Genomic DNA, 27182 nt, shown 5'->3' with positions numbered 1-27182 from the left:
TGCAGGACAAACTGTTAATATCCAGATACAGACTTTTCATTTGGAAGTTCACTTGTCAGGAATGTGTTTCCCAGCAGATCAGAATAGAAAACCTTAATAACGGGTTCAGCGGGTTTATTTGTGCAGCTTTATGAGTTAAAGCTGGTCCCATTTCTCTGTTGTGAATTTTAGTGGAAAACCCTTTTGTTTACATTTGGATCTCAAACTGTGAACTCTATATCAAGCTTAAATAAAGTGGGATTGAAAATAAATCTTTCTCACAGTACCTTTTTTTTGACTTTGTTCATTTTTATTATTCGTCAGAATCTGGTAAGATCTTTTTGGCTGTGCTTTGGTACAGCAGGTCAGTATCAAACCATAAAAAACAGTTAAATAATCCAAAACTAGGAGGGCAGACATAGCCCCAGGGAGAATGATGTGATTTGTAAGCGCATTTAGTTTGAGAGGGTAGCTGCATCCTGCCAGCTGGCATATGCCACAGTGCCAGATGGTCAGCCTGTTTTGACCAGCAGCAGACTGATGAAGAGCCCAAAATACATTTTACATCCTTAATTGGAAGGTCACTTTACTGTGATGGCCAGTAGAGGGAGACAGTGTTTATGTGATCTTAGCCACATAGCTTAGCACATAGCAACGTAGCTTGACATCTTCAGCTCTTACTGTTCTGAGTGACATAAAAGTGGAAGAAGGCTTCATCGGATCATTGAACAATGTCTAAAATCCCAGAAAACAGCAGGATATTGACAGCACTCGCTCTTAAAACAGACAAAAGATAGACAGCACTATAAACTCCTGATATTTTTAATTTTTCTTTTCAAGAGTTTTTTCAATCCACACATTCAGCTTGAGGTTAAGAAAAAAAAAAAAAACATTTCTATACAAAGCATGCTAGGTACCCTGTGCAGCAGGGATTCATGTGTATGACACCCTGAAAGAACAAGGTTCACTGGCAAAATGTGCTGAATCATTGCAGCACAGAAACACTCTACAGCAAGTAAAAACACTTAAAAAAAAGAAAAGAAAGTCGAATGACGTTGCTCTTTGTACTTCAAAGAAAATGCCTTCGGGTTCACACAGAACCCAATCGGTCTCATTCACACACAGTAATACATTTAAAAACACTCACAACAGTAAGTAACCACAGTAGACAGGTGCTTTGCAGCCTGCAGTCCAGTTGATGCCAGAATGTGTTTCGGGCTCAGTTGAACCAGGTGGTGTTGAGCTGTGTCTGTTTCTTGATGCTCGTGTCCAACTTGAGGACCTCTCTGATGGCCATGGTAGCATAGGTTGAGGGAGGCAGTGAGAACTCCATCCGCAGAGCCCGAAACTTCCCCTCTGTCGGTGAGAAACATCAGAAGGGCGTCAACCAAACCCTGTCATCTTATATTTGATATTTGTTTAGGCACTGCAGCATTCGTGCATCTCATCTCTATATATCTTATATACTACTAAGTGGCTTTAAGCCTCTGCTACATTCATCAAGACGGGAAAATGGACAGATGTGATACAGGCCAGCTCCTGTATCTGCGTGTTTTGTTTCCTTTTTTTATCTATCATACAAATAATTTCAATCACCCCCTCGTGACTGTAAGCCTCCGCCAACTTTGTCTTTGAAGGAATTTAACAGGAGGTATAAAAATGAGGACTGATGGAGAGCTTCATCACATGGTGCAACGACCACGCTTCAAATATGGACGTTGCTGCAAAGAAGCTACAGACTGTAAAACGTGGACGCTTTACACACATCTTCAACTCTGCAGCATAGAAGATCTATACAATCAGAACAGTTTCAAGTTGGACACCAAGATTAGTGTCACCGATTCAGTATCTGACCAAATGTGAAATATGGTCACAATCTGTCACGATCATTGTGATGTTACAGCGGAGCTGACTTTTGACCTTTTGGATTTAAAATGTCATCATTTCAGCATTTTATCCCGTGAGACATTTGTGTGAACTTTTGTCATAATTAGCACAAGAATTCTTGAGTGATGGCCAAAAGTGAGTGTTGTGAGGTCACAGTGACCTTTGATCCCTGCTGCAGCACAGACTTTGCACAGTTTTTCTCTTCACCCTCTTTGTGGAAACATATTCTGAGCAGCTCTTGCGTTACTCTGTATCTTCTGCATGTGTAAATGAGCAACTGTTTGCTCACACATTTCCCATGTCAGCTTTATAAGGTGATGATGAAATGTCTTGTTGCTCAGCGACATGAAAGCAAAAGTTATGAATTCAGTTTGTTATGTTTTAACAATGTAACAACTGTGCCTACATTAAATCCAGCATTGCTGCAATGACATCAAAGTCCAATCCAATATATTTAATTGGGTTCAGAAAATTGTCATAACCAAATCACAGAAGAAAGCTGGTGTTTAGTTTCTCCACAGTGTATTGGGCTAAAACGACCCTAAAATGAGCTTACCTTTATTAAAGACAGGAGCGGGTTTGTTCTCCAGTTTCTCATAATCACTATGCACCAGTGAGATCCTGGGGTCATCATAATGAATCACCTCCCTGCATAATGACAGACCACAGCGCACCAGATTAGAGGCGGTTAGACAAAGTTCAATATTACAGACGAATTCAATATGGCGGGTATCACACCATGTTCAGAAATGATAAACTAGTTTTTAATTTGCTGCTAACCAGCTGACATCACTGGGTCTGATGATGATTCGTCGGTAGGCTCCAGCCAGGGAGTAGTCCTTCACTTTGTGTCTCATGTTGTCGATGTCGAGCCCGTCAGCAGAGAGCAGCTCTCTGTAGCCTTTACCCACTGACAGAAAGACACAAGCATGACAAGTAGCCACATGCTAAGAGCAACTGATGTTATTTTCATATCCACTGGTGTCACAACCACAGCCACCTTTTAATGTAACATGCAAATAAACAAACTCTAAAATCACACAGAGCGACTTCTTACCGTGATGAGAGGGGTAGATGACATCAAACCCAGGAAGTGGCATCACGACATCATGGATGGAGCATGTCTCTGCTTCCTCAGCAGACAGCACATGTGCTGCAGCTTCACATCAGAGGCGACATCAGTAAATTGGTTTGTGTTCAAATAATACAAAATGATATGTTGGAAAGTTGTTCTTTCTTCTGTAGAGACTGGAAATGCTTTGATAGTTTGACATTTTGGCAAATACTCTCATTTGCTTTCTTGCCGAGTGTTTGGTGAAAAGATACCACGTGCATGTCTGCATATGAACTATGAGGCTACATCCAGCAGACAGTTAGCTTAGCTTAGCATAAAGACTGTAAAGAGCAGCTAGCCTGGCTCTGTCCACAGGTAACAAAATCCATCTACCAGCACCTCCAAAGCTCAGTTCTTGTGCGATCATGTGTGTTTATCCCTAAAGCATTAAACCCAAAAATGTATGGTGTTTTTTTTTCCATGTAAGAGAGCAACTAAGCCTTGTTCTCAAAATGTCAAACTATTCCTTAAATATTTAACAGTAGCCAGCTGAAAAAAAAAAAAAGAAAAAAAGGTGAATTACTAACTTCCTCTGAGCACCAGGTCCCCCTCCACGGCCTTCAGGCCGAAGGCTTCGATTCTGCGGCTCACCATGGTGTTCCACACCACGCTCTGATAGCTGTGGATGTACATCAGACGGTTGTTACGAGGGATCTGAAAAAAGGACAAACAACACTCATCAGAGAAAGGACGAGCTTTAAATAAGCTCATTGTGAACATGATGTTCATCCATGGAGACTAGCATCCTGCTTTAAATTCATACCATTTACACACATCTACACCTGGCTATGCAAGTCAGTCAGTTTGGTTATAAAAGCGTGTTGACTGGCTGCATTACTAAGTTCTGTATGTCAACCTGTCTGTCATTTCCAAAAAACCAACCAGTCCAAAAGCAGTGACGATGTTCTTCTTGCCATACATGGACAGGCCTCGCAGCAGCTGGCCCTCCACACAGCGTTTGTTGGGCAGCTTTTTCAGGGCTGCCTCCGGGTCCTGAGTCTTCGCCCACTCCTCTCTGCAGCGTACCAGGAATTCCTTCTCCGCTGAGGAAAGCAGTGAAGGAGGAAGGCTTGAAACACTTTTTAAACCAGTTTACAGATAGAAGAAAATACTGCGGTGAAAAAAAACTTTTCTTACCTCCAGGACGAGGCTTCAGAATTAAATCCACCACCTCATTCCAGTTGTTTTTCAAGATAGCCCTGCGCCCAAACAAAAGGAGCAAACAACATTTGAGTTCACCGTCCTGCCCAGTCCTGGTTTATACCATCCTGTCACAATCTGCCCTTACCTGCCAACTTGTTGTGTCGGCACAGCTGTGGTGCCAAAGCGCTGCATGCCATAGTAGTTAATGAAACCTGTTTGTTTGAGGGATGTCAAGGCCTGATGGACCTGCTCGTCTGTCCCTGAGATGTTCCTGATGTACAAACACGTCAACAAATCAAACAATGAGATAACACTGGTATAGTGGCACAGTATACCCCAACAATTTCAAGAGGAAATTTGACATTAGAAGCAAAACATTTAAAAACACAATACAGAAAATCGAATTTAAACAAGATCCGCTGATGACGACTGCGCAATCTTGGAAATCAGACATCAGCTATCATGACCAAATTGGGCTTAAACTGTTCTTTACACCATGTAGTCAGTTCCTGGCCTACGAGGACCCTCTCTGCATTAACACAAAAACTCCAAGCACAGCACCTTGTTGGTTACAGGTAAACAGCATCCACAACAAAGCACAGGAGTGGGGAATAATGTGTACTAACAGGTAAGTAAAACTTCTACATAAACAAGATCTGCTGACCTGATGACCACAGTGAAGTGGTTTCCCTGCAGCTCCCCCAGCTTTAGCGGGTGGTTTTTGTAGCAGAAGTTTCCCAGCTTGAGGTTCATGAGGCACTTGTTGAGGTGAGCCAACCTCTCTGCTGTGATCCTGAGAGGACAGGAAAAGGTTTCTTTAATTACCGATCCTGTGCAAAGAGTTACAGCAGAGTTACAGCAGAGATCATCTGCTCAGTGACAGCTGAAAAACCTTCAGCGCTCACAGGGAGCAACATGTACGCCTATTTACAGTCATCCACAGACAATTTGAAAATGAATGTGCACTGATTAACCTCACGATTCACTTAAAGCAGCACACACTCACTTGAGCACTGCAATCTCCTGCACGGTGATAGCTCTCTTGTCCTTGGTTCCCATGTAGGAAAACATGTTGGGTCTAAGCCTGGAGAGACATGCATTATTGTACACATGCAGGTCCTGAACAACAATCTCATTTCACTGGGCAAATAGACTGTCTGTTATATGGTGTGTCTGTTACTTTACATTATGATCACTACATTCAGACCTGAGGAACTTTGATAGCACATTGATAGCATCCATGGTGTCCTTGTTCTCCTTGTACAAAACAAAGTGGCAGAAACTGCCACGGTTTTTGGGCCAGAAGTGTTTCCTTGGAGCTTTTATGGACACAGAAAAAAAAGGCTTGTCAGAAAGTCACATATTCAAAAAATACAAATCACTTCAATCCCATCTACAGCAAAACAGATTTTATATTTTGACATGGTCCCTGGCTTTTAGTAAAGCTAACTCTGATATCAATATTTAGTCCCTGCAGTGCAAGAGAGAATGGAAATAGGTTTGAAATATAATTACAAAACCAAAAAGCATTTGAACGACATCTAGTAACCGACACCTAACTCCTTGTGGGTTTTAGCCCCTTCCTCTGTGCTGTGTGGAGAAGAGGTTCTTACCTGCAGTTGTTTTGACCTCTATCCACCAGAGAAGAGCAAAAGGAGGATAGAATAATGTTACTAAGAAAGAGATGTTGAAGGAATGTGGGACGAGTTGTTGAGGGGAGATTTCATGCACGGGTCTGAGTGTGCAGTGTGAGATTCACATGATTTATGCAACAAGGGTGCTTGGTCTTCTCAAGGCACCTTGAGACTGAATCTCTGCTTTCCTTACTGTCTTTTCAAGCGCTCATTCTGACCACACTAAGTCCAAATCTGCATCAGAGCATTCCACTAAATAATAAGGTCAGCCCAGAACCAAAAAGCTGCTCGTTTAAAGACCACTATGAGTTAAGATCTGAGCAGAATCATGCAGGTGTCTCAATCATGCACATGCACAGGTGAATGCAAAACGTTTTACTGCTCTACAATTCAGCTACAGCCACATGCATTGCAGCAGATAAGCTGAAGATAGACATAAAAAAGGACATGCAATAAATCCTTCATTTAGCTAATCTATTTCTCATGAAATCTGTCTAGACAGTTAAGGGCTGACACCTGGCTCTGCTTCCCCTCCACATACCTGCTAGAGCTTTCTTCCCAGCAACATGGTAGGCCACTATGAACTTGTGTCCATCCCGCTCTTCTGTCTTTGTCTCCAGACCAGGAAACTGAGTCTTTATGGCTTTGTGGACGAGTGTACGCTTCTCTTTTGTATCATCCACCACCTGCAGATGTTAAGAGAAGAGCAAGGAAATTAAACAAAAGGGTTGAAAGTGATGTCACAACGTGATCCAGGAAGTGTAAACTCACTTCAATAGAGACGTTGTCCTCTTTATTCCGAAGGAGCTGCAGCTCCCCAAGCTGCTTCGTCTGCTCTTCAGTCAGCACATAAGATTCCTCTGGCGGTTGTGGAGCCGCTGGGACTTCCTAACATGGAGGAAACACACACACAAAAAAAATTAGAAAGCATTATCTGACCAGATCCAGCACTGTAAAAACCCAGGATGTGCTCCCCATCAGCATGCATACAAGTTAATATGTATAATGAATTAGAGACTTGCGATACAATATCTTACCTCTGCAGCCTCTGCAGGGATAGACAGGTCATCTAAATGCACTATCTTGCCTTGCTTGTTAATTTCATGTACGACGAAATCTGAATATCTGTGAACAAACCACGAGGAGTCATCTTTTAAACAATCCACACTGAATCACGAATCACTCAATAAACTATCGACTGACTGTGGAGAGCGAACCTTTCCTTCAAGATCCCTGAGAAGCCCTCATGGTCGCTGACATACTTCAGGATGCCCACATCCAACTCAGTGAGGCCATGCTTCATCATATCAGCAAAGGTCTCACCGTCCTCCTCTCCATCACCTGCTTCGTCCTCAGGCTCGTCCTCCTCGTCTCGGTGGGGAGGGCCTCCATTCTTGTGATCGTCCTCAACTCTTGGTTTCTTTGACGGCGCGTCCTCCTCGTCATCCTCTGTACAGCCTCTTTTTTCTCCGACCTGGACGGGGACAAGCTCTGACTCCGCCATCAGAGCCAAGCTGTGACAACAGGAACATATTTAACATATTTAATATCTACTGTGTTCGTAGTATGATGTTGCTCTGTCACAAGGACTCCTGCATCCCCCAAGGACCACGATGTAAATTAGGTCACGTCACACTTAACATTTTGTAGCTGTGATTTTAATGGTCTCCATCCCATATAATCCAATAAACTAGGGACTAAAACCCAGGACAGCTCGTCTTCAGGTGGATCAACTCTGACCTTCTGCATAACTCTGAATCACTGGAGCAGCCATGTGAAGTTAACGCTGTGAGATGTGAGATCGGAACTAAATCTCCTTTCACACAGCACCAACAATGACATTTTAACACAGCTGTATTTGAATCCTATGCAGTAATCAAAAACTGTTGCAATGAAGTCAAGTCAAAATACAGCTTCTAACACTGTACTGCAGAGTTTGCATGAGTGACGACTACAAAGTGAGCATTAATGGCCTAGCAAACGATGCTACTGACTCACTGTTTGTGGAGCCGGAGACAGTTGTGGACACACTTCTCGTCCTCCAGCTGCCAAACACTCGCAGACTTGTAAGCAGACCCGAGCTTGACGCAGACACAAAAACACACAAAGATGATATTGTTGACCGCTCAAAAGTTAGCAAAGCCGCTCGCGCACTGGCACTGTCGCGTAAGTTTGTAACGCTAGCTAACATCGCCGGCTAACGCAAACGCTGCTAGCAGCAGAGCTAAGCTGAAGCGCGGGTGTTAATTATTCGAAAAACGTTGCTGTTTTGAGCCAAAACTCCACGTTTACTTACCTGCCTCTGATGATATTCAGAATAGTGCGGAGAGCGTCGAACACCAACTTACTCACACGTGTATGTGTCTGTCTATGTGTATGAGTAGTTCCGGAAACAGATCCTATCCTGAACCCGCCCACTGCGAATGTTTGGTTAAGGATCTGTCAATCATGGAGTCTGCTCGCTTGTGTCTCGCTGGCTTGGCTCGAAGACTTTCTATCTTGGAAAATAAGATACATAGCCTACATACAAGATGAACTACATTATTTAAAGACAACGACTTCTGGGTTAGACAGCCTACCTACTGCAGCCTATGCTGTGAAGTAAAAGTGGAGTAGAAAGTACAATGTTCCCTTCTTGGGTTTACACTCAGGACCAATATCTACTTCATTATCTTGGTCCACTAGATTTTCAGTAATTATTAAATAACCATTAATAGAACTCAACAGAATAGTAGATTATTTCTGCACCAATGGAGTCCATGTAGGATATCTGTAGTATCTGGAGTACAAAGGGATTAAGACAACATGCTTCAAAGCCTGGTTCCAGTGACAGACATGTTATGTCTGGTCTCGGTGTGAGATTCTCCACCAGGGTCCACCAGGAAGCATCCACCTGCCTGCAGCACATACTCTACACAGTTAAGGTCATGGGCTGACATTTCCCAAACATGCAGCACTAAAATAAAAAGTGTAGCAGGAAGATGATTTTATTCTATCTCCCACTTCCTGTCCTTTGCCTCTCTCACACTGCTGCATCACAGCACCAGTAGTGTGGATTTATAAGAGGATATTTGCATGCTTGTGTCTATTATGGGTAAGTATAAATACTCAAAGCAGTACTAGACGACCAGTATAAGTTCTGCTATGGACTGATATGTTATTGCAAACTTTACAGTGTTGTGATGTGAACACATTCTTCTAATCCTGAGTGATCAGCCCCCTGGTGACCCATCCTTGAAGATAAAAAGGCAGTAAAAATGCCCCTTGGATGCCTATGTGGTAATAAAAAATGATTAAGTGCCCTCTGAGGTACCAGTCCATTGGATAAAAAGACCTCTCAGGTTTCTTTCCACTGGAGAAAATACATAGAGCGCTTTTAGGCTGCTGCTTCAATAGCAAGAAACATAAGCTGTTGCATTCACAGTTTTCAGTATGATTTAAATGCTTTTTAAGCATGTCCGCACGCTGCACAGTCAGACACTCATTAGTCTTTCATTGTGAAAAGGCACCGCTGGGATTCGAACCCAGGATCTCCTGTTTACTAGACAGGCGCTTTAACCAACTAAGCCACGGCGCCGCCACATTACGTTTATGGTACGTTTTTCAGTAGCCGATGACGACTATGGTGACTTCATAGCGGCCCTAACAGTCCTCAGAGGAAGAATTGACAAACTATTTAGAAATGCAGTATCACACAGTAAAAATACCCTGCAACACTGCATTCAAGCTTCAAAAGTGAATGTACTCAGTAAGGTGCAGAATGGAGACTCCTACTATATCATCTGAGTATTGTTGGTGTAACGTTACTACGATTTTTTTTTTTTTTTTTTAATTATTGCAAAAACAGGAATAAAACACAACTTAAATGGAACCAAGCCTTCTTATTGCCTATGTCTTCTTTTCCTGACACATGAAGTTTTGTTTTTTAAACATGTAAAAGGTTGGGGATTATCATTATTGTACTTGTAGTCACAGCAATATGAAAAAGAAATATTTTGCAAGGACTTCAGACTTTCAAGGGAGCTTTTCTGTATGTGGTCTTAACAGATATTATCATCCACAAACACACATTTTTCAAGTAAATCCAGTTCTCCCTTGTCTGTGGGAGAGCTGCATAAACACCACAGCACCAGGAGCAGTGGGGCCTGGACTAATAACTCCACATTATTTATGACTTAAATGTGCCATTCCTCATGCTAACCAAGAGTAATGGAGCCTTTGTGCAACATGAAATACAAGATAAAATTGTAATGGTGTCCAAACAGAGACTGCAATGTTGCATTACGGCTCTAAAATCTAAGTTAAAAGTTTAACAAACCTTGATGAAATGGTATAAAGCAGAGAGTAGGCTGCAGACGGCAATACAAAAAACACACAGCTACCACTATGAATAGTAAAGAAGCAGCATCCTGGCCTGCGTACAAGTTTCTGTACCGTCACATGTTGTGTTGATGTGTAAGGAGGAGTATATTAGATACACTGCTAAACTGCAGAATCTCAATTTTGCTCATTGTTAATGCATTTTTGGTGAATTTATGCCTTTATGGGAGAATCAGCAGTAGAAAGATGAGAGGAAACCGGCAGAGAGAGATGGGGAGTAACATGGAGCAAAGGCCCCTGTCTGGTCTCCTGCCAGGCATGCTCCTGGTCAGCAAGCTGAACCCCGAGGCCACCAGGGTACCCCACCCTTTTCATTTTTGGTCATTTTAATCAGTGTCAAAACTGATATGAGTCCCCTGACAGTGCTCATCCTGTGGCTACATCCAAACAAGAAGATGAAGTGCAGTGATGGAAGAAATCTTCTTTACTTTACTTTATGTTACCATTGAGTATTTTTATGAAAAATACTTTTTTTTCTGAAGTCAAAGTACTTGAGTTTCATTTGCAAAATGTTGCTAAAGTATAAAAAAAATAAAAGTACACAGAATGTTATTTTACATTATTTGGTTATTTAGTTTAGTGAAGTTTAATGGCATAGAAGTACAACATAGTTTAGTACAAATACCTGAAAATGTACTTATGTTGGACAGAGTACTTGGGAAAATGTATTTAATTACTAGTACTGGATTTCTCACACTTAAGATCTAATTTTAATGCTCATTAAGTATATAGTGTCCCCAGGTTTTTATGGGTAATTAAGAACAAATATTGCATGACTATGCAATGTGTTGTTAATAGCATGACTATTAACAACACGTTATCAATAAAGATGTTTAAAATACAAATACATTAATCATACTTAAGTCAAAGTTGCAGAGAGAAGGTGCTCAGTCAATTTCCATCACAATGAAGAAGTGAAACTTCACACATGTTAAGTGACAAATATGATATATATGTACACGTTTTAATACATATTTTTCGATTGTTACAGTCTTTGCATTTTGTACTCTTCCACTACACATACCTGGACCAAAGAGCCACCAACGACACAGATTTTGCTGTTAAACTTTACATTTTAGGTAAAAATATGTATTTGTCCACGCAGGGGCTGCGCGCGACTCCCGAGTCAAACGACAGAGGGAGCGCGTGTCATTTTCAGTTGTAGGTTAACTTGTGTGTGTGTGTGTGTGTGTGTGTGTGTGTGTGTGTGTGTGTGTGTGTGTGTGTGTGTGTGTGTGTGTGTGTGTGCTTGAGAGAGCGAGAGGAAGAGAGAATCCGGCTGCTGCCGTCGAGCCGCCGCTCCCGCTGCCAGGGGAAGAGGAGGAAACATGAGCTCCAGGAAAGGTGCGTATCCTTCAGCCTCTAACTTGGCGATGTCGCCGCACCTTGGGTTGTATTTAATGTGTGAAAGTGGCGGAAGTTGCGTGCGTAGATAGGCTACCGGGGCATGCTAAACGACGCTAAATGACCCGTGCCAGCCAGCTTCAGACCCTGATGATGTGTTTGTTCTTTCTCCCCGTCCCCTCTCCACCCTTCCCCGGACTTGGACGTCGGTCATGCCCGCGGATAAACGTAACCTCGCCCCGACAGTGATGGCCATCCAGGCCAGAAAGAGGAGGCCGAAGGGGAAGAAAGACAGGACGGGTCACAATCGGAGGTAAGCGGGTCGGCGGTGGCTGATGACTGCGCGACGTGGTGAGAGTGAGAGCGGACGTGTGGTGTTTGTTTGCCGGGGTTCGGCTTGTTGGCAGCAGGCTCCTCTCCGTGTGACGCCGGCGCTGCAGCCGATGCGTTGGTGGTATGGACTGTGCGCACATATGGCAAAAGGCGTGTATTTTCATCCGGCAGACGCGCCGCTGTGCAGGGTGGGAAGTTTCCATTAGCATTAGAGGACTCAGACGATGGTCTCCCCACGGGTCTCCACTTGTCTCCCTGACGACTGTTTCCAGCAACATTTGCATCCACAGTCACAGTTCTTCAGCTTTAGTTACACCTCATTCAGCCTCTCGTAGGTTCCTGCCCTGATGGCCTTATGATTGATTTTTGGGCTGGGGAGTTGCCAGAGGAGGTTTGACAGATGTGACACCTCCTTTGCTTGGCCCTTTTGCTGTAGTGATGGCAGTGCCAGACGCATAAGGAGTAAAACGCCTGCTTTTAGCGCCTCGCCTATTTGAGAATCCCTCACATGATGTTTGATTATGTAACTTTTCTTGCATTTGTCAGAGCATGGTTTAATGGTGTGCACCTGCGGTTTTGATAGGCAGTCTCTCAGGGGAGGTGCACGGGTTATTCAGCGTGTTTTCCCCGGCTGGAGCGGTTGCAGCGGGCTGTCGTGTGCGCAGCGCAGTGGCTCTATAAAGTGCATGCGAATTGGAGTGGAGAGAATGGGGGCTTACTTCATGCACGATGCTATTGGAGCAACGTCACCGACAGCCCAGGAAGGCATCAATTAGGTGATACCAACGGTGCGACCACCCCAGGGGGCTGTTCGAATGTGCTGGAATTCCCCAACACCTGCACACTGAAACATATGTACAAAATAAAGTCCATTCATGAACCAGTCAGTTCAATATTCTGTCTCAAAACATGAAGACATAATGTCAGCGGTGAGTTCATTCCACGTGCTGGATTTTTTTTCCAGCAGCAGCTGTCTTGTCAATAAAAAATGAATCCAGTGTTCGCCCTTAGATTGGTGCCATGTTGTGGAAGTGGTCTTTCCGTCTGCCCAGTGTATGCTGGGATATATGCAGTAGGGCTTAATGCTGGTAAGGATTAAGCAGGCAGACAGAATGAATGAATCTAACAAAATGATTCAGGATTATTCTTAAAGATATTCACTTGGAGTAGGCCTTAGATAATTAGTTTTGTTAATGCCTAATCTGGTGATTATTAACTTGATAACAGATTCATGATTTGGTTTAGAAAATTTCAGAAAATAGTGAGACATGCCTTAGTGCCTTGATGTCTTAAATAGCTCTTTTTGGCAGATCAACCAGTGAAAAATCCACTAAGTCTGCGTTTTTCTGTCATGCAAAACAAGGAAAAGCCTCAAACTCTCACTTGTCAAGCTGAAACCGTGGTGTCGCCGCTTAATTGTCCATCAATCGACTAATTGTCTCAGCTCTACAATGAAGCAGCTTGCGTAAGGTCATACTCTGGCAGCTCTTTTCATGTGTTCAGAATAATGACACTCAGCATTTGATTGAACATCTTGGTGGACTGAATTAAAACTGCACCACAGACACTGAAATGGAGATGGATGAACAGTGAGAATCAGCGTAGCATTCATTTACAGTTTGGACGAGGTCTAGTTCATAGCTTTCAGCCACATCTCACGGCCTTCATTAGTGGATGGAGTTGACTATGTGGTCCCCATTGGCTGATGGAGGCCCACGAGATACGGCTGAGAGCTTGGAAAAATTTCCAATAAGTGCACCTTATTTGCCAAGCTGTTCTTTCAGCTTTACATATGATTTCTATCTTAATTAGCATAATTCATGCTAGTTGATGCTGCTTACACAGATGTATGATTTGTATGTGTGCCACAAGGGTCCATAGCATCAGTGAACAGCAGGCAAACTGTATTTCACACATTGAAATTATGTAAATATGATTCTGCCGTCTGTAGTTGCAGCTTTTATTTAAAGCCTCTTCATTAGGTGAATCCAAATCCTAGATAAGCGTAGGGACATGTATGTGTAACCATTGCATCTCAGTTTATGGAATATGGTGATGATTTTACCCTCGATTAGACTGAAACATGTTTGACAGGATGAAGTGATGAGGCTTGGTAACATACTGTACAATGCCTTCAGGGGTGTTTGGAAAGAAACGGCACATGAAAGACCGCTCACTGGTGTCCATGGAGGTTAAATTCTAGGATTTATTATCCTGGTGAATGTCAAAAGACGAAAGCATCTTAGTTTCTGTCTTGCTGTCTCTGTCTCTTGATCTTGGTCCTTCTCATAGACATTCATCCATTCATTCATTCATCCATCCATCCACCCCTGTTTTGAGACACTTATCCTGGTCAGGGTCACAGTGGCATCAGAGCAAACAGACACACCCAGTCACACACACACACACACACACACACACACACACACACACACACACACACACACACACACACACACACACACACACACACACACACACGCTTACTCTCTCTCTCTGACAGTTGACTTCTCTCACACACACATCCTCTTCTTAAGGTTGTGATCTGCTTTGATCCAGAGTCATGCCTCACCTCTGCTGAAGGGCTTCACAAGCTTTGTCTTCAGAAGCCACAACACACACACACACACACACACACACACACACACACACACACACACACACGCACATGCACACAGATACACATCTCCACCAAAAGTTGGCTTTCACATTCAGAGCAGCGTGTACTCGGGGAATAAAGGTCCAGTCAGCGTCACTTGACTTTGATCTCTTGTGATTCCTGCTTCCCATGTTTGAACTCATTCACTCAGTCACGCAAACACACACACATACACATAAATGCATGCACACACACAAAAATTCCACACTTTAAGAAGGGCCCACCTTTCCTCAACCACCCCCAGGTGACATGTGACCTGCCCTCGCTCAGTGTGGCCGACAAACACACATGCTAACACACACAGGGGAGGAGAGATTTAACTAAAGCGTAGAGGACAGGTCATGGTATCTTGCTGAGGAGCACACAGAAGGGTTTGTGTGCGTGATATCGGTGATTACGTATGTGTGTAAATCCATTGTCCTTATATCAGCATCACACAGCGTAGCCTCACAGGTGTTTTTAGTTATTCCTCTTTCAATACTCTCTACTCTGGGTGGCATTTGGCAGAGTCATGCTGGGCACTCACATGCTGTGAGTGCTAATAAGAAGACTTAAGGTGTGTGTTGTCCTGCTCTGACAGTTGCAACAAAACTATATATTGTTGTGTGTTTTTTATTGGGTGCATTTTATGCCTTTATTACGGAGTTTTTAGTAGAAAACATGTCAGGAAATGCAACAAAGAGGACATTGCAATTCATGGTCAGTACCTTAAACTGCTAGGCCACCAGCTTAGAGGCAACAAAACAAACTGACAGTCCCAGTGTGTGCACACCCAAACACTTCTAAGAATAGATCTTGTCAGCCAAAGTGTGACAAAATGTCTGGTGGAGGTGCACCGAAGGTTTGTAGAGCCTTTTGACTGCAAAGCAATTTTTGGAACAGCGTTTCATTTCCAAATATACACGTAATGTATTCATATGGCATTTTTTTGTTTAAGAGCCAGACTGTGATCTGAGTGCCTCTGAGCACAGAAGTGGTGATTTTGCTCTGTGCTTTACAGAGATCAGTTAGCCACAGTATTGACAACCATTTGATGGATACGTGTGACATTTGCTACAGATATTCAAGGTCACTGCAGGATCGATTCTGCTGACTGTGGGGATCCCCTGACCTCAATCTCTGGTTTACGACCAAATACCTGTCTGTCTTTAGTCTGGTTAAATTGATCTCTGGTTCGTTTTTCTCTGTAGTGGGATTTGTTAGTGCTGGTGTGAACACAGTAATCACAGTCCTGGCTTGCAGTGCTGAATTTTGGCTTCTGTGGATTTTTCTCAATGTGAAATGAAACTGATCCAAGGAGAAAACCCACCAACTCATCAACGGAGCAGAGCAAATGAACTATAGGTGTAAAAACGCCCCTAATGTCATTCTCATCAGCTTCTGCTACGGCAGTGTTTCTCAATTCCCTCGTCCACCACACCTGATTCAAATGATTGGCTCATCATCAAGCTCTGCATTGGCCTAATGAGGAGCTGATCATTTGAATCAGGTGTGTTGGAGGAGGAAACATCTAAAACATGCAGGGCAGGGGGGCCTGAGGACCAGAATTGAGAAACACTGTATGGTATGCTTTGTGTTTGGTGGTAATTAGCAAATGCTAGCATGCAAACAGGCTAAACTATGATGGCAAACCAGGTGAAAAATACAAACAAATAAATATGAACATGGTAGTTTAGTGCATTTATTGATTCATTGGCCATAGAGAATAGTAAAATTGAAGTGTAGTGATATGAACCTGTATCAGGGTATTATCAAATTGTTGTGGATTTTACAAAAACTTCAATTTCTTGTTGATTTTTTTTTTGTAAATTTAACAAAAGACACCACTATAATGATTAGATAAGGCAACGCGAGCAGTCTTTGCAGATGCACTCTAGCGTTAGCAAAGTGGCAGTTGTTTATTTATTGAATATTTTATTCAGGGACAGTGGATGTGTCATGTTTTATTTGTCACACAGCATCTCAGACACCATCGATCAGATTAAGAAATGATGTGACGTGTTTGTTGCTGATTCACGCAGCGGGAAACAGTGTCGTTTGCGAGGGGAACACATGCTCGGTGTCGTCTTGATGTTTCAGATCATCGCACAGGCTGCAGATCAGTCACGTGTTGGAGTGCATCTGTGTAAATTGCTGAGCAGAGCATGTTTGGTAGCATGAAACAGAGCTGTGGGTCTTGCACCTACAAGTCTGGTCTTCAAAGCCTCTTTCCTGCTTTTATAACTTCGGCTCAATGTGCTGACCAAACACGATGTACCAGGCTGGAGCGATGCCAGCGCAACTCAAAGACACCAGTTGTGATTTGTAAGCGCAGTTGTGTTGGTATTTTTTGTCTGCTAAAATAACACAGTATTGACAGTGTGTGTGTGTGTGTGTGTGTGTGTGTGTGTGTGTGTGTGTGTGTGTGTGCAGGTATAGATATGCAGGGCCTGTAGGAGGAGTAGTAGGAGATGCTTTGAACTTGGTTGTGGCCCAAAAGAAAAGTTCATAGCAAGTTCGCTTTGATGCACCATTTCTTCTCATCGTCCAACTCTTGCTCTTTCTGTCCTTTGAAGTTCAGGCTTGAGCATCGTAACCTGATCTTATCTCCTTATGTCATCAACACATTTTGTGTCTTGCTGATCTGATGACTGGTATTGTGCAATGTGTGTGTGTGTGTGTGTGTGTGTGTGTGTGTGTGTGTGTGTGTGTGTGTGTGTGTGTGTGTGTGTGTGTGTGTGTGTGTGTTTGTGAGTCAATCTGTGCGTGTGTGAGAAAGAGATACAGTACTTAATAGGAAATGCTGCAGGCTTACTGGAGGCTACTCCAAACCTGTTCTAATCATATGATTGTAACATAGTAACCTAGTAAAGCTTCCATTCTTACAGCACCCCTCTACAGCTACTGATTATTGTCATTATCGATCAATCTGTTGATTAGTTTATTGATTTACTGTTATTTTACTTATAAAATGTCAGAAAGTACTGAAAAAATGTCCATGATTAAAGGCCAAGGTGACCTCTTCAGGTCAGTCCAAAATTGGAAGATATTTAGTTTAACATCACTTCAGAAAATCTTTGCACTTGAGAGGGTACAGCTGGGTAATGTTTGGCATCTTAGCTTCAGGCATTTTTATTTGAGGTATGCACCATTACTTGTTAATGCTATGTGTTAATGTGAAAGTCAGTGGGTCTGTAGATACTCCGGTCAGGTCCATTATGTTTACAGCGTTACACATTTCAAAGGATGTTGCCTTTTGCATAACATAGAGGACAGGAGAAAGGAATGGGGAAAAACAGTAATTCATGGAGAGTAGCAAGAAATTAAAAATTGCATGTTGAAACCTGCTTAAAGTTCTATGAAAGCAATATCCTCTTAAAACAGAAGGGAACCAAACTGGCTGATTTATCCTATAGCAGAGGCTTTGGACATGTTTGATTTTCTCTTATGAACTGCAGTATATCCCGTAAGTAGTCCAATAATGATCTCCACCATTTGTTTTTCGTAGGAATAGTTTATCTAATACCAACAAAAACAGGAGTGCTTAACAAGTTACTGCAGGAGCCACACACTTTCATTTATTTTTCTCACTTTATCACTTCCCTTTTATTGAATTTAGGTGTTCACTTAAAATAAACGGACCATCATGCCATTTGTTGTGCATGCTGCCATGGAAACACTGGCTGCAGACCAGTATAGACCAGTAGCAACAATAACAGATTGAGTCCTAGTCACAACAACAATGCAGTTTGTTTGGAGGTGTGGCAGAGTTCAGTTGGCATCTGTGTAGTAACCACAAAATAATGAATCTTCTGTACTTGGGCCTTTTAAAATGGTAGCTAATAGTACACACACACGCACGCACACACGCACGCACGCACACACGCACACACACACACACACACACACACACACACACACACATATATATATATATGTGTGTGTGTGTGTGTGTGTGTGTGTGTGTGTGTGTGTGTGTGTGTGTGTGCGTGTGCATTAAGGACACAATTGCAAGGAGGGACAGAGAGAGAGAGAGAGATTTATTTATTATACGTGCTCTGCTCGTTCTGGGGAGAATACACACCTTGTCTGTTTTTGAGTGAAGCTGCATCAAGCTGCACAGAGCAGGTCAAGCCAGACAGGAAGTCAGACACAGGAAGGGCACAGAGAACCTGGTTGGTTTCAAAATAAAACACCCTGTGCACACTCCTGATCATATACAACAGTAAATACAATTAAAACAGACAAAAAACATGCCCATTTAACTACGTAGCCTTCTTAAGTACGAAGTACCCCAGCAGTCTAGCCTATAGCAGCATATCTAGGGGCCGGTCCAAGTCAAGCTTGAGCCAGCCCTAACTGTAAGCTCTATCAAAAAGCAAAGTTTCAGGCCTCCTCTTAAACACAGAGAGGATGTCTGCTTCCCGGGTCCAGCTCCCATCTTTGCAGCCCTTTCACTGACCCTTGACCTGTCACATGTTCTCCATCACTGCAAATGCATGTCCTGGTGTGTGTCTGCTTTTCATACGAGACGAGGACAGCTCACAGCAAGTTTCAGTGGCTGAGGCTTTGATGTGAGCTTCCTCCTCCATTAAAATAAACAAATCATCAGATCAACAGATCAGAATACCAAAAAATGCTGGGGTTGTGAGTGTGAAAGTGATATAAAGCGACACCAGTATAATAACATTCATTAGTCATAACTTTCCCAGGCAGAGCACGAGTGAGTCTAAATGCTAATACTCTTCTTGAGATATATATCTGTCAGCAGTGCCTGGCCTAGCACCATAGACCTTTCTGCATGAAATGAGCTGACTCTAACCTGACTAATGTTCCCGCACATTGCTCTGTAAACTGCATTGATTTTCGGCGGGGGGTTTTGCCCAGGCTGTGCATAGGCTTTGACTGAAGATGAGAGCAGGCAGCCGACTGGAACCCAGCGCAGAGGCGAGACAGGGTCTGTCCACTGGTATCGTCAGACAGAAAACTGAAGCTGGAGTCTGTCGAGACTGAAAGAACTTGTCAATGTTTCTACTTTTAAGAATGAATAAACGGAGGCAGGTGCATGATAAATACCACAGATAGATGACTTTTGGGTTTGACAACATACAGATGTCTACAAAATAACCATCACTTAAAACACATATGCACATGCATGGCTGTATAACATTAACACACAGGTTCTGTCTTGCTCCCTTGTGTTCATAGATTATTGTATTTTTAAAATATTTTATGCCTTCATCGTGATATAGATAAAGTGGAGAGCGATGACAGGAAACAAAGGAGAGACACTCAGAGGTCTGTGGTTCATGACATGGCATCTTAACCTCCTCTCCATATTTAAGTGGACTTACACCGCTCTCATGTCTGTCTGTGAGTATGAGGCTACAGCCAGCAGCTGGTTAGCTTAGCGTAGCATAAAGACTGGATACAAGGGAACAGCTAGCCTAGCTCTGTCTGAAGGTAACAAAATCCCCCCCCCACCACCTCTATGGCTCACCACCGGCACACCCTGTGAAACCATAATTTGATGCGAGTGTGTTATTGATCTTCTCATCTAAATCTTGGCAATAAGTGTATTTCCTAAAATGTTGGACTATTGCTTTAAGGCAGTTTTTAGGATTGGTGGCCAAATATTTATTTCTGTTTCTGTCTGTTTCTTGTAGTGTGTAAGATAAATGATCATTTGTCGATCAGAGAGCGGTAAGCAAAAGGTTCCCTGTTAGTGAATTGAACTGATTCCCCTGGGAGCTCAGGCGTCAAGCTTCTTTCGCTGCAGATGAACTCCAGTGGCCTTGTGATTTACTGTTGGCCAGATGTCCTAGTTTAAGGAGTAAGCCGTGGTGGGTTGATCTTATCACTAGTATAGAATAGTATAGTATAGATGTGAGGAAGAGCTCAGAGAGTCTATCATTGGCAGGCAGATTTGTACTGCTCAGTAGTGCTTCCTTCATCAATACTGCAGCCCGGCTGGATGGAGCTGATGGCGGGTGCTGAGAGACGAGCATGTGAGCTGCATGTAGAGAGAAAGACAGAGGGAGTGAGGCGGACGAGACGGGGGAGAGAGAAACGGTGAGAGGCGCGCTGAAAGCTCGAGAGGTGGAGCGAAAGATAAAGAGAGAGAACAGTGGAGAACTGAGAGGGTGAGAAAGAGGGTTTGCATGCGTGAGCATGTGTCTGGCCAACAAATAGCAACAGGAAAGCCTGGGATGGAGAGAGCGAGTTAGGAAAGTGGAGAGAGGGAATTAGAGGATGCCACAGGGCAGCTGAAGGCAGGAAACGAGGGTTTGTAAAAACTGCTGCGTTGCACAGATGGAGAAAGCACATAGATCGCTGAATGGCAGTGCAGAAGCAGAGTGGAGAGCTCAAATATGACCCATGCAGACTGTTACTGGTCTGTGTTTGGCTACCTATCCACAGTCAGAGCCTCAGCCTTTGAAATGCATCTTTACAAGTCAGACCTGCAAGGCAACAATTTAGAAGCCGCCCGACGCAGGGCAGGGAGCGCAGAAAGAGTCGTGTGTGTTTTGTCAGTTTGTTGTCGAGGCCGTGGAGGAGCCATCCACACCCACCACCTGTCATGCCAGTATTGTGAGATGAAAGTAATTTTCTGTCAGCCTGCAGTGCTCGACTTTTTAGTCACATCTGAGCAGAATTAATTACATGCTGCCCGTTAAATATCGTGATGAACTATTCAGTTTTGATTGCTCCTGTTTAGCCACCTGGGGGCAGCACAACAAACTCTTATCACAGCATATATGCTTATCATGTAAAGCCGACAGAGCTAACTTGTTAGCAGTGAGTGGTCTTTGTACACATCCAGCTGATGTGGACATGTCGTGTTTCTGGTTTTTGTCTCCACTGACTCTGAGGGAAATGATTTACTCCTTAGCTGCTAAATGCTTCGCTGTGTGTGCCGTCTAGTCGCTAACTTTGTCCGCCTGCCATTTGATGCTAGTTACTGTAGGTAGCGTGTCTTGGGTTATGAAAATTGTTTTTACTACATCTGCCTGCTGCTGCTGCTGGAAAATGGGCCTGAAGTGATGAGAGCAGTGAGCCTGAACCATAACAGTTAAGCTGCAGACTGCAATCTAAAACTGTTTGCTTATGTAGAGCTGCATGGAGCAGCAGAGTCGACAGATCAATCTGTGTGGGTTCTTCACCACAATCGACGCCTTTCATAATATACAGTCTTTAATCAGAACTAAAGCTGTTAATGCAGCAGCATAAACAATGTATTTTGATGATGTTTGTATATCTTTAACCTATACATCTGATAATATGAAAAACATTTCTGGACAGGTGTCTCAATTTACAAGAAATCCTAATTGTTGTCTGATTTTCTTTATCTATAAATCCTACAGTCTGAAATAAGATTTATGGACATAGACTCATGCTGTCTGAGAGATCGGCCGTGCCTCTCTCAGATCGTTCATTGTTATATACTGGGTTGTAATCTGATAGTAGCTGCCTCCTCTGCGGTGTCTGAGTGGGAATGACTTCCTCCCTGGTGACCACAGTGCCAGTATTATTGCTGGCTGACTGGCTAATTGAATGTACTGTAGAAGTAGGCCACTCCAGTAGGTGTTGAAGAAGGAACTCCTGAAGAGAAGCTCCCAACTTAAGCTCACCTTTCCTCTAGCCTTTAGTTCCTGAGGTGTGCTGGTTTTGTGAGCCACCAGGTTGCCTCTGGACACTTAACAGGGCTAAAGTAGAGTGGTTTTTCTCTTTAAGCTCTGACAGCCCGACAACACTTATCAAGCTCTTTAAATCTACTTGTCTAGTGACTTGTTTCAGGGACATGCAGGGTGGATTTTTCCGTTGGGTTTAACTACCCTTTTCAAAGTAGATATTTGTCAGACTCGAGGAGTTTGAGCTCGTTAAGGATTTTTCTGCTTTCCCAGGACGTTTGCCAGGAAAGCACAAGATCCTTGCAAATCTACAGAGTCGATCAGACTGAATGAGGAGACAGAGCAAGGGTGAATGAAAAAGAGGGATTTCCATGTTCAGACTGTCAGAGTGTGTGTGGTCCAAATAGGATTTGTCCAACGAGGGACAAGAAGCAAGTATTTGTTCCTCTCATGTAATGCTTCTGAAGGGCGGTTCACTTCTGCAGTCGCAGGCCAGTGGGTCATCACGGAAGGAGGAAAGGAAGACATTATTAGGGCATGTAATTCTGTGAGGGCAGGAGCTTTTCACAGTCGGGGAGGCTGAAGGCCACACAGTCCACCCTCCACTGCCACCTTCTGGCCAGTTGGGAAGGAGAAACAGGCATCATCGTGTTGAATTTCTGATGTCAAATCTTCTGTTTTACTGCACTCTTTCTCTGGATAGAGTGTGTGAGGTTCATGCTTGCAAATAGACAGAACATCAGCTTTAAGAGTGGCACCTCTCAATGTAAAGTCCTTTATGATAAACCTCTATTCTGCTAATAATCTGTTTTTAGCTCAGGCCTGAGACACGCGAGACAAATGACTGGACATTTCTGCAGCTATATTTTATTTTTTTTTTTACATTTTCACACTAATGTAGAGGACAGAAACGGAGGTGTCCCTGGCAGCTTCGTCTCCTCTTTCTTCAGCATGTTGTGCCGCCTTTTGAGTGTCTCCATCTAAAAGTGTTATGCAGTTTTATTGGGATGCAAAGCCAGCGCACATAGTCTGACACCACCCAAACACAGTTTCCCCTCGAGTTAAGTCTTATTAGCTGTAGTTACTGTATGACAGAATTGTACTTATTTTAACACATGTGGATGTTGCAGCACACTCTATGGCTTTGGAAGTGCATAATCTCTCAAATTTTATGGCGTTCACTCACCTCGTAAGTGTAGTCACACTGAAAATAAGTGATTTTTGTCCCCTGAAATACATGCAGATGAGGTGGAAAGACTTTCTTCAGTCCCAAATTGTGTCTGCAGACCTTACTCTCAGGTTGCATATGGCCTCCTGCAATCTCCACAAATTAGATCTGGCAGCGTGTTTGTGCCCGACAGCCGAATCCCCGGGGCAGAAAAGGTCAGCAGATTGACTGCTGCTAGCTTATCGCTGCAAACGCACGGTGATATTTGAAGCAGCTCAACAATTTTTTATCAACTTCTCCTCGCTCTCATCTAGATCTGGCAGATGGGCAGTAAAAGTGACACTTTTTAGATCGTTTTTAGCGACTAAATCCAACTCATGCTGTACAAGTGAGGAGGGCGGACATGGGAAGTGAGCAGGGACATGTCCAGTGGACATTACACCCTCGCTGTCTGGTCATGTTTGCGTATTCTTGCCGCCATCGTCAATATCTGGATACACCCTGTGAGCCAGTACAAAGTGTGATGCTGCAGATCACTCAATGTCCATTTAAAAAATAATCCAGCTTCTGCTTCTCCGTGCTCGTTTAATAGCTTTTGCACAAAGTGAACTCCTACCACCATTGATTTAACATAATTGCCCCCTTTAGAAATAGGAAAATTTAAACACCAACCCAAAGCCCCACGGAGAAAGCAGACACAGTTTCAGTCAAAAGAAACGACTGAAAACCTACGATGATGAGATACCAAGATGCTGCTCGTGTCGTCAGTGCGGTTTAATGGATCAGAGTGCAATGCGTTTCAACATTTCCCCCATTTGCTCACCAGTAATCACAAATAATATGATGGGTGCAGCCACAGGTACAACAGAGCACAATCAATACTCATTCGTACAGTATTGGATTGCTCGTGTCGGCTGTAATCACTGCTTCTCATGCTTGCAATCTCGCCACAAGGTATTTGTTTGCCTCAGTATCTCCACAGCACACTAACCCAGATCTCTGGAGAGTGTGTGTGTACTCTGTGTGTATGTGTGTGTCCTTCACAGTCCGTGCATCAGCTCCGTTCTATCAAGGCTTGCTGCTGCCATTGTAAACATTGAGTAATTGGCCAAGCTGAGCAGTCTGGTCTCCTCGTTTAGCCCTGTCTTAAAAAACTGGCTGGAATTTGTTGTTAGATTTAGAAGCATCTGTGTGCATGACTCAGATGTAGTCACGAATAAAAAAAGGTGGGTAAACTTCCAGTTGGTCAAAGGAAGCAAACCAAACAATGTCTTATGGATAAGAAATGTATTTATAATAAAATCCTTAATTTTTTAACCCTTTCCTCAGTTTGATTGCACTTGTAAGGATGCATTTTGTGGATAAAATCAGAAACGGCCTACTTAGCGCGTCGCCCTTATTTCATTTAAATGTCAAAACAAAAATTTGTGTTAATTTTAGATGAAGCGGTGCTGTAGTAAAGGGTTTGTTCAGTGTTACATGCAGTGTTTCCAGTGAAACATGATGAGTTCTCTGAGGCAGCAACAGGACATCAGTCCTTTGTAAGTCAGCAGTCAGTATGTCAGTAAGCCAGTCCACCAATTTGGTCCCGACTGAACGAATTGCCATGAAATTTGGTTCAGACATTCCCCAGGAAGGAGTGTAATAACTTTGTTTGTCCTCTGGCTTTTCTTATCGCACCATCATCAGGTCAGACTTTGTCCAATGCAAAACTTATGACATCAGCCTTGGCTGTTGTGTGTCATGCTAATTGGCAGTGCTAATATGCTTACATCTGCTTTTAAAGCGTCTTAAATGTTTGATAACCAGAAGCCTCAAGGACCATTTTCACATGTCTGATGTTAAATTAAACTTCTGTATTAAAGGACTCTAGTTTAATGCAGCTTGGGTCTTATTGTCATAGCCAACCTCGTTCCATGTTCTGGAGTGTGTTTTTTCCAGTTGCGAGGCACATTTTTCCAGACTTTATTTGTCTTTTGGCTGCCTTTTCGGTGTGACTGCTGCTTAACCCTCGATTTGAAGGTTGAACTTGAAGGCTGTAATCTCACATTTAGTCTCATGCAGACATTTAACTACCAGTCTCAGGCTATTTCAGTCGCATTACAGCAGTACCTCTGCTAAGTGAATTATCACATTCGTTGTGTTGACATAACGCTGACTGGTGACCACATGCCTGCCTTCTCTCTCTCTCTCTCTCTCTCTCTCTCTCTCGTGCTGCAGGGCTCTAATCACAATACTGAAGAAACGCTAGGCGCTCATTGTTGTGCGCCCCCTCAGATTGCGGCCCACGCTCTTTTCTCTGCTCACCATGCTTAATGACAGTTGGGAAAAAACACCTTGTTAATTTTCTGTGTTTTTTTGTTTGGCCTCTTAAAGTGCTGCTCTTTACTTTCCCCTGGTGCCCCGTACCCCTTTATGAATGCCCTGCATTAACAGTGCGTTGTGTGCTGGATGGAGTCTTAGGGCTGTAATTCTTATTTTGTCCAGTAGAGGGTAGCCACGTCTCAGGTTTTTGTCTTGTGGTGAAAGGATGCTTTGTAGGTCGACTTCTTCTCCCCTCCTGTTTTTGTCATGCTGGAAATGATTGAACACTCCAGCTTTGACCTTATGGTTGCCTCTTGAAATCAATCATTTTCAGAGTCTGTGTTCCTTCCATGATGAATGCAAGGCCTGCTGTTTTATGTGAGTCAGTCAAATACCCCATTTCACACTTTTATTTCTTCTGTTCTATTTTCACTTCAGTAAAAATAATATTTGGAGAAAGCCAAGCTGATTTGGTGCTTAGGCACTTTGAGCTGCAATTCCTGTATGAAAGCTGCTATACAAACAATATTTATTATTATTATTATTGTTATTGGTTAGACAGATCTGTTAGCAGAAGGTCAAAGGTCACTGACTCCATTAGAGCAATCGCCACATGTGACGTGTGAATAAGTTGAAATAAAATTGCCTGTCAAAATACTCCTTCAGAGGCAACCCTGAAATATGATTTATGAGCTGCCAACTCAAGCTTTAACTATGTTTAGTATTTATTTTAAAATGATTTATTGATCCATAGAATTAATCACATACATGCATGCAAGCACTGTTAGAGTTGCACATAAATTAAAATCACATTCATAGTTATTTAATAGTGACATTTAAGGTGTACTGCTGACCATCAATAAGCTCTCTGTTGATTTATACACTATTAGCAATATTAATCAGTAATGTTAGTCGTGCTGTAGAGTGAAAACGACCTAAACTCAAAGAACTCATTTTTATGTGCTGATTGTGTCGACGTGCAAGAAAATTAAAGGATATCTCCAAAATAAAAGACCCGAAATGAACAAAATTGGAGAAACAATTCATTTGCGATTAGTTGATTAATTGATGAACTGCTCAAAACAAATTTAATTTCCAACCGCTTTGATGATCGCTGGTTACATCCTCTAAAATATGAAGGTTTGCTGCTTGTTTTTGTTGTGCATTGAACAAAAGGAAATATTGATTGAGAAAACACTCGTCAGATTCATCAATAATGAAAATAATCGTTAGTAATTCCAAACATTCCACAATTGTCTTGTAGACTAAATTTTGTAGTTCTATTGCAGTTTGAGACAACTTCAGAGGGATGTGTGCTTCATGAGTAAAATGGCAGCCTTAACTTCCTTTAAAGGCTTCACTTCAGTCCGTACTCACGTGCTCTTGGTGGACCTGTCCAGTCGTCCACCATTGTGGCGCAAGGGCCTTAAAAAACATGAAGTTGGCCATTTTGTCGGTGATCTTGATGTTAAACATTGCCCACCCCCATGTGTGATAGAATCCATTCAAACATGTCAGCCTGGTGAAGCAGCAGAGGTCAGAGTGCAGGAAGAGAGGGTGGAGGTCACCCGTTCATCAATTAAACACACACCACTTAGCTAATGAGCTCTCAACCGTGTTCTCACAC

At 43.0% G+C, this 27182-nt stretch overlaps 2 protein-coding genes and 1 non-coding gene across 10 annotated transcripts in view; 1 reads left to right on the top strand and 2 right to left on the bottom strand.

The window, feature by feature from the left end:
• Positions 1-275: 275 nt before the first annotated feature.
• On the bottom strand, positions 276-8169 carry pus7 (pseudouridine synthase 7). 5 transcript variants are annotated; one of them, XM_070973149.1, is made up of 18 exons: positions 8054-8169; positions 7756-7838; positions 6975-7271; positions 6795-6882; positions 6529-6645; positions 6299-6443; positions 5737-5754; positions 5331-5442; positions 5130-5207; positions 4788-4916; positions 4269-4394; positions 4118-4179; positions 3863-4023; positions 3508-3634; positions 2924-3025; positions 2647-2776; positions 2423-2514; positions 276-1335 (listed from the first exon to the last, which is right to left on the bottom strand). In XM_070973149.1, the coding sequence occupies exons 3-18, from the start codon at positions 7259-7261 to the stop codon at positions 1199-1201; spliced, it is 1911 nt and encodes a 636-aa protein (XP_070829250.1). In that variant the 5' UTR covers positions 7262-7271; positions 7756-7838; positions 8054-8169; the 3' UTR covers positions 276-1198. The 5 variants fall into 5 exon arrangements, with proteins under 5 accessions (XP_070829250.1, XP_070829254.1, XP_070829252.1 ...); XM_070973153.1 differs by lacking the exon at positions 5737-5754 and having other exon boundaries at positions 786-1335; XM_070973151.1 differs by lacking the exon at positions 7756-7838 and having other exon boundaries at positions 786-1335; positions 8054-8163.
• Positions 8170-9260: 1091 nt separating this feature from the next.
• trnat-agu (transfer RNA threonine (anticodon AGU)) lies at positions 9261-9334 on the bottom strand. Its single transcript has one exon. It is a non-coding gene; the product is annotated as a tRNA-Thr (tRNA).
• A 2004-nt stretch (positions 9335-11338) lies between these two features.
• Positions 11339-27182, top strand: part of srpk2 (SRSF protein kinase 2) — a 71102-nt gene continuing 55258 nt past the window's right edge. For 2 of the 4 annotated variants that reach the window (XM_070972189.1, XM_070972186.1), the window contains exons 1-2: positions 11339-11481; positions 11728-11794. In XM_070972189.1, coding sequence (XP_070828290.1) covers positions 11466-11481; positions 11728-11794 — 83 coding nt within the window. In that variant the 5' untranslated portion in view covers positions 11339-11465. The remainder of the gene's footprint in view (positions 11482-11727; positions 11795-27182) is intronic. The other 2 variants (XM_070972185.1, XM_070972184.1) reach the window with 1 other exon arrangement.

The sequence above is a fragment of the Chaetodon trifascialis genome, chromosome 10, assembly GCF_039877785.1.
Source record: "Chaetodon trifascialis isolate fChaTrf1 chromosome 10, fChaTrf1.hap1, whole genome shotgun sequence".
NCBI lineage: Eukaryota > Metazoa > Chordata > Actinopteri > Chaetodontiformes > Chaetodontidae > Chaetodon > Chaetodon trifascialis.
The sequence above is the reverse complement of the archived record's forward strand: the minus strand, read 5'-3'. Positions and strand labels throughout refer to the sequence as shown.